Consider the following 6,344-nt stretch of genomic DNA (forward strand, 5'->3'; position numbering starts at 1 on the left):
TGACCTTGGGCAGGTTTTTTCCTGACCTCGGTGCCAGTTCCCTCGCCTGTAAAATGAGGATGTGTAGAAGAGTTCACACAGCAGGCCTGAGACTGCAGCCCTCTGAAAAGTCTGCTTACAAGGTTGGCCCTCGGCTGGCACCCAGGGTCCTGTTTTGGGAGGGTTCCCACCACCATTAACTAGTAAGAGTGGCTCACTGTGTCTAAACTTTGTGCCCAGTTTGGACTAAATATCTGCTTTCCTCCTGGGAGTTTGGAATTTGTTGGGTACGTGCCTTGCCAGGCAGAGGTGACTATGTCACCAACCCTCAACAGAATCCCTGGGTGCTGTCTCTAAGGAACATCCCTGGTTGGCAACATCTCACATGTTGCAGCTCACTGCTGGGGGTTAAGTCCCCAGAAGGGGACTTGGGGGCTGCACCTGATCTCCTCACTTCACCCTGTGTGCCTTTCCCTTTGTGTCCTTTCCATGTACTAAATCTTAGCTAGAAGCACAGCTCTGTGCTGGGTCATCAAAGGGGTGGTCTCGGAGTCCCTGGACCTACAGAGGGTAGTAACATTTCTGCACAGCATTGGGGTTAGGATTACTCGAGTGAGGTACGTAAAGCATAGTAAAGGCTGATTCATATTAGTTTTGGGAAAAAATAGGGCCATGAATGCCTGCCTACCTATTAGTTTGTGGCAAAAATTGAGATGATGTATGTAAAAACATTTTGTAAAGAGTAAAAAATTACACACACAAGTGGTAGGTATCTTTTAAATTACAGGTATCTTTTATTATATGTCATCACTAATCAATAATATCTGTTTATTGAACACAGACACAAGCCAAATTCCAAACATACACAAGGGTATCAAGCAGCTACAAGAAATCCCTTTTCCCTTTGGTGGGAGAGGTCTTTAAAATAATACAAAACCTTGATAATATTAGTGTTTTCCTATTATCATCGGTTAGGCAGTTCTATCCACTACCTCACAACTTCTAAATGTAATTTCAGAATGAAGAAAAATAATTTGAGGAAAAAACAGAAGTTGTTTAGGGAGTGATAAAACAGCAAATTTCTTATAGTGAGGATCACTATTGTATTTCACTTTCTTAAAAACAATTTTACACTAGAGCTAAGATACGAGGTTATGCTCTTTGCTTAATAAAACGCTGACAGCTTAAAAAAATGCTTCTGAGAAACAGCTTCCTTAATGACTATACAGGATCAGGGAGGAAACCCTCTGTCTGCTGAGGACTGCTGTCCTCAGAGGGTGGCAGACTGGAAGGCCACTCTGTACATGTGGCCACAACACAGGCAGTACTGGAAGAAGGGAAAAAGAAAACATCAGATAACTGAGAATGTCACAATGGCAGACTGACCTGAGTCATCAAAAGAAGTTTTATTTCATTCTTGTCTTACTCTTCTAGTATGGCTTTCTCTACTTTCTTAAACTTTTTCAGTTCGACAATTAGTTCCCAATATTTGAGATACAGCCACATGAGTCTCCCATTTTGGCGTTTGTTGGTGTTCCAGACATCACCACAATAGGTGTCATGCTTAAATATGTCGGTCAAGCCAGCTGCCATTTCTAGGTCCACAGCAACTGGGTCAGTGGATGCTCGGACCAGTAAGTTCTTCTCTATTTCCAGTCGCTTGCTGCGAGGGAGAACCAGGCTGCAGTAGATGCTCTGTCTTTCTGAAAGAGCACCTTCAAACTCCTTCAGCAGAAGCCGGGCTCTCCTCTGCCAGTTTTCTTCCTTTTCCAGGCACCTCAGATACGCACTTCTCAAGGGCTGCAACTGTTGCTTTTCTTGCATGACCTGAGCCCGTTCCTGTTCCAGAAGCTTCTTTTCTTCCACCAACTTGCGTCCCTGAGCAATAAGGGCTTCTCGATAACTAGTTGTTCTGTTTTTTTCCTTTTCAAGTTCCAAAGACAGCTGAGCAACGGCACGTCGGTTCTCTGAGATCATGGCATGGTACTTGGCCTCAAGATCCCGCTGGAAAGCAGCCGTTCTCTGGCGGTATGCTTCCCTCTCTTTTTCTATTTCTTTTTGGGACTCTCTAGACCAAATCCAACCTGACATGAATAAATTGAGGGAGAAAAATACATATAATGAAAATCCAGAGCTGAAGTTCTTTAAAGAAAACATAAAGCAGCTAAGACATCATTTCAATAAACTCTTAAGTCCTAAGAGTGACAAAAAAGCTAACATTTTGCATAAAACTACATAATATGCAAACTTCTTACTCAGATAAGGACTCCCAAAAGATGAGTATGACAGAGTGTCCCCTCTTCAGCCTTCTAATTTTCCATGGCTAAGAACACCCCACTGCTTTCTTTTGCTCTCAAACCTACTCTAGCCACAGTGCTCCCACATACTATTGCCAAGGTTTAAAAATGAATTGGGTTATTTGTTGAAAAAATGAATATGGGTATACTTCAAATATTGTTGGCCAGGTTAAAGTGAATTTCAAAGTGTGTTCAGCTTTGCCTGGTCATCACTAGTAAACATCTGAAGTACCAGATGTTTGGTTGCTCTGACAAGGGTACATAAAAAGTAAGGTGGAGAGAGAAGTTCAACGTCAAGACATGGTGTCAATGGGCCACAGTGCGAATGGACTTCCACCCCCGCCTGAGAGTAAGGAGGCAGCATTACCCTTCTGCCAGAGCACTGCCCAAGAAGTCAGCCAAAAAAGGTCTGAATGAAAACCACTCTCATAACATAATACCCAAAATGCCCAGATTTCAATGGAAAGTCACTTTTCATACCAAGAATCAGGAAGATCTGAAATTGACTAAAAAAAAAAGATAATCAGTAGGTGTCAATGCTGAGATGACAGAGAGGTCAGTGTTGCCTGAGAAAGAGATTAAGGCAGCCAACGTAATGGAAAGTCTAAGCTAAGAAATAGAAAGTTTCAGTAAAGAAATAGAAGATTAAAAAATGGAAATTTTAGAACTGAAAAATATAATAACTGAGGGGAAAAACAGGATGCTGAAACAGGTATGAAGAGAGCGAGCCTTGCCAAAGGGCTGAAATATTCGATATATCCCTTATGAACAGAGACATGAAAATCTTTAACAAAATATTAGCAAATATAATTCTACAACATATAAAAAGAATTATACAGTATGATCAAGTGGGGATTATTCCAAAAATGTAAGAGTGGTTCAATATTCAAAAATCAATCAATGTAATCTAACAGATTAGCAGGCTACAGTACAATCAATCAAACAACCATATCAACTGATACAGAAAAACATTTGACAAAACTCAACACCCATTCGTGATAAAAACCCAGAGAAACAGGAATCCAGGGAACTTCCTTGCCTTGACACAGAGGATCTATGAAGAACCTACAGCTACCAGTGTACTTAATGGTGAAAATGCTGAAAGCTTTCCCTGTAAGGTCAAACTACTCAACAGGGTCCTGGAAGTTTCAGCCAGTGAATAAAAAGCGAGAAAGGGAAACAGCCTGGAAAGGAGGAAAACCGCAGTCTCAGATCTTTTACAAAAATTAACTCAAAATGGACCACTCACTTTTCCTGTAAAATGTAAAACTAAAACTTTAGGGAACATATAGGAGAGAATCTTTAGGATCTAAGACTAAACCAAGTTCCCAGACTTAGCATGAAAAGCATGACCCATAAAAGGAAAAGTTGACAAACTGGGTCTTCCTTAAAATTAAAACTTTTGCTCTGTGAAATACTCCATTAAAAGACTGAAAAGACAAGCTACCGACTGAGAGAAGATGTCTGCAAACCAGACAGCTAACAAAGTACTAGAATCTGGAATACAGTAAAAACTCAAAAGTCAGTATTAAAAAACTGTTCAGTTAGGAAACAGCTGAAAGACAGGAACAGACCTTTCATGGAAGACGATACACTGATGGCAAATAAGGAGTGAAAAGATGCTCCACATCCCTAGCCTTTAGGGAAATGTAAATTACAACCCCAGGGGCGATCACTACACACCTACAAGAATGGGTAGGCAGAAACCATAGTGACCACACCAAATGCTGGTGAGGACGCCAAGAAACTGGATCACTCACACACTGCTGGTAAGAACGTAAAATGGTACAGCAACTCTGGAAAACATTTTGGCACTTTCTAAAAAACTAAACATCAACTTTGATGGAGGCTGACAAGTGTTGGTGGTTTTTATGACTCAGTGACCTGCTTCTCGAAAAAAAGAAAATCCAGCCCTAAGGCTATGCCATTTTCAAGTTCACCAGCCTGCCATCTTGCAAAACACTACTTAACACTAGGAAAGACTACGAGTTGCCAAGAGACTACCTATTGCCTGTGGCTAGGGTGATGAACTCGGTGAGTGAATTGAAAGGTTTAACATTACAATTACTAATGTAATAATTAGTTTTGACTCTGGGAGAGGCCTGAAGGGACTTTTATTTCCGTTTGTTTTTCAGATTCGTCTCTAGCTTTTATAGCCTTTCAGAATAACCTTTACTTTTGAAGTTCTTGCTCTGGGACTTTTGAAATGATGCTTTTTGTCCCAGAGAAGGGTTGAAGAATATTTTATTTTTTCTTCTTTGTTGTCTTGCTTAGGTAATGTTATCAGAGAAGACTTTTAACTGCATTCTTATAAGGATTCTCCAAAATGTGTGTAATTACAGTGTTGAGAAGTTATATTGCCACATAAGGGTGTTAACTAGACCCCTGGCATAGCTCTACACCATCAGTCCAGAAAATGCAACTCTTAGGAAAATGTGACTTACGAAAAGCAGCCAATCCCAGCATGGGAACCAGCAGGGCATAATTCCATTTGCTTCCATCACCCCCATCATCCCTGGTATTAGGCCGGATATTCCAATTTGGAGGGTCATTTAAGTTATTCATGAATATATACCTAAAGTAAACAATAAAACCATTAACCATGCAAAAGGAATAAAAAACATGTCACAATTTTATCATCTACGTTGCTCATAGGAATTATTTTTTTCTTCCAAAAAATGTTGTTCAGACTATGTATGTGTTACACATCACTGAACCTTATGGGATCAAAAGTAGAGGACAAGAAGACCTCAGGTAAAAGCAGCTCACAGTACTGTGGGGACAGAGACATGTCTCAGTAACTGAAATAACAAGTAGAACGAGGAAAACTGTTTAGTATAAAAATGTTTAAAATTATGGTGGTACATTTATACAAAGAAATAGGAAGGTGTCAAAACACTGGCTGCTTTAGGGAAGGTGACAGACACTGAGGGGCTGAGGGGCAGCGAGGGGAGGCTTCATCCGGACACTGGTCCTAACTCCAGCTTACAGACCTTTCTGCCTGAAGCTCCTGGTTTATCTCCATCACCAGGCGTGGGTCTCATGTTAATATGCATCTGCCACTTCACTAAGTGCCTACATTAGGTTGCGCATTTTTGCAAAATACAGTCATGAGGGCTTTCGGCCTGTTTCTATGTGACTGTGACAAATCATACAGACTGATGACAAAATAGTCAAAGGACAGTTAAAAAAAAGGAAATTCAACTCAATTTTTAAAAATCTTAATGGGTTTTTCAATAAGCACTTGTTTAACACCTAAAAACCTAAATTCAAATTGGCAATAAGGAAGTGCCAAAAAATATGGCTCAGGACTTCATGTTAAAGAGTTTGGGGTACCCATGGAATAAAAAAGTTATCTGAAAGTACTAAACTGCATGACTTTCAAAGGACATGTGGGAATTGCGGTGTCCATTCCCTCGGGCCTGTGGCCTGCGGAAACGTGTAATTCTAGTAAAAGCAACGTAGTCCTACATAAAGACGCAGGTTAGGCGCAAATATATTCTTCATGGCCTTATTTACTAATAGCAAAAATTTGGAAACAACCTAAATGTGAATAGAGTGGGAACGGTCCCTTGTAAACTTACTCAAAATAATTCAAAATGATATTGCACACAATTGCGCCCCAAAAACATCTTAATAGTAATCGAAAGTTATGTGAAGTGCGAGATGATGATCACACTACTTCTGATTATTGCAATATTATTCCCCTACCCTTCCTCCCACAAAGCATCTCAGACATCTCACAGCACAGAACGAAAAACAGAAACATCATCTGCACCGCAGGTGACATCAGGCGAGTGGGTAAAGGCACCCCAGGCCGGACCCGAACCGGACCCGGCCGGGTCCCCAACGCGCTCCACCGCGGGGGCTCGCACAGGAGCGACCAGCCCGCCCCCGGCACACAGCCCGGCCTCCAGCAGCCGCAGCGCGCCGAACCCCAACCTACCCCGGGCCGGAGCGCGGAACAAGGCACCACAGCACACCCCGGTCCGCGAGTCCTCTCTGCGCAGGCGTGGTAATCCCACACTAGCCCCCTCCCCGGGTCGCGGCGAGGTGCGCAGGCGCGAT

The 6,344-nt window shown here is 41.9% G+C and overlaps 1 protein-coding gene across 1 annotated transcript; it reads right to left on the minus strand.

The window, feature by feature from the left end:
* Window positions 1-751: 751 nt before the first annotated feature.
* On the minus strand, window positions 752-6,300 carry CCDC127 (coiled-coil domain containing 127). Its single transcript, XM_081132848.1, has 3 exons — window positions 6,223-6,300; window positions 4,721-4,851; window positions 752-2,063 (listed from the first exon to the last, which is right to left on the minus strand). Exons 2-3 carry the CDS (start codon window positions 4,839-4,841, stop codon window positions 1,402-1,404), a joined length of 783 nt encoding a protein of 260 aa, XP_080988974.1. The 5' UTR covers window positions 4,842-4,851; window positions 6,223-6,300; the 3' UTR covers window positions 752-1,401.
* Between the last annotated feature and the right edge of the window lie 44 nt (window positions 6,301-6,344).

The sequence above is a fragment of the Miniopterus schreibersii genome, assembly GCF_964146895.1.
Source record: "Miniopterus schreibersii genome assembly, chromosome: 3".
Lineage (NCBI taxonomy): Eukaryota > Metazoa > Chordata > Mammalia > Chiroptera > Miniopteridae > Miniopterus > Miniopterus schreibersii.

What these genes read in the sequence shown, in the direction of transcription:
- CCDC127 (XM_081132848.1), bottom strand. Translation starts at nt 4,841, where the DNA reads ATGAATAACTTAAATGACCCTCCAAATTGGAATATCCGGCCTAATACC. An exon ending in GCTGGGATTGGCTGCTTTTC is followed by an intron (nt 2,064 to 4,720) that starts GTAAGTCACATT and finishes TATTCATGTCAG; the next exon opens with GTTGGATTTGGTCTAGAGAG.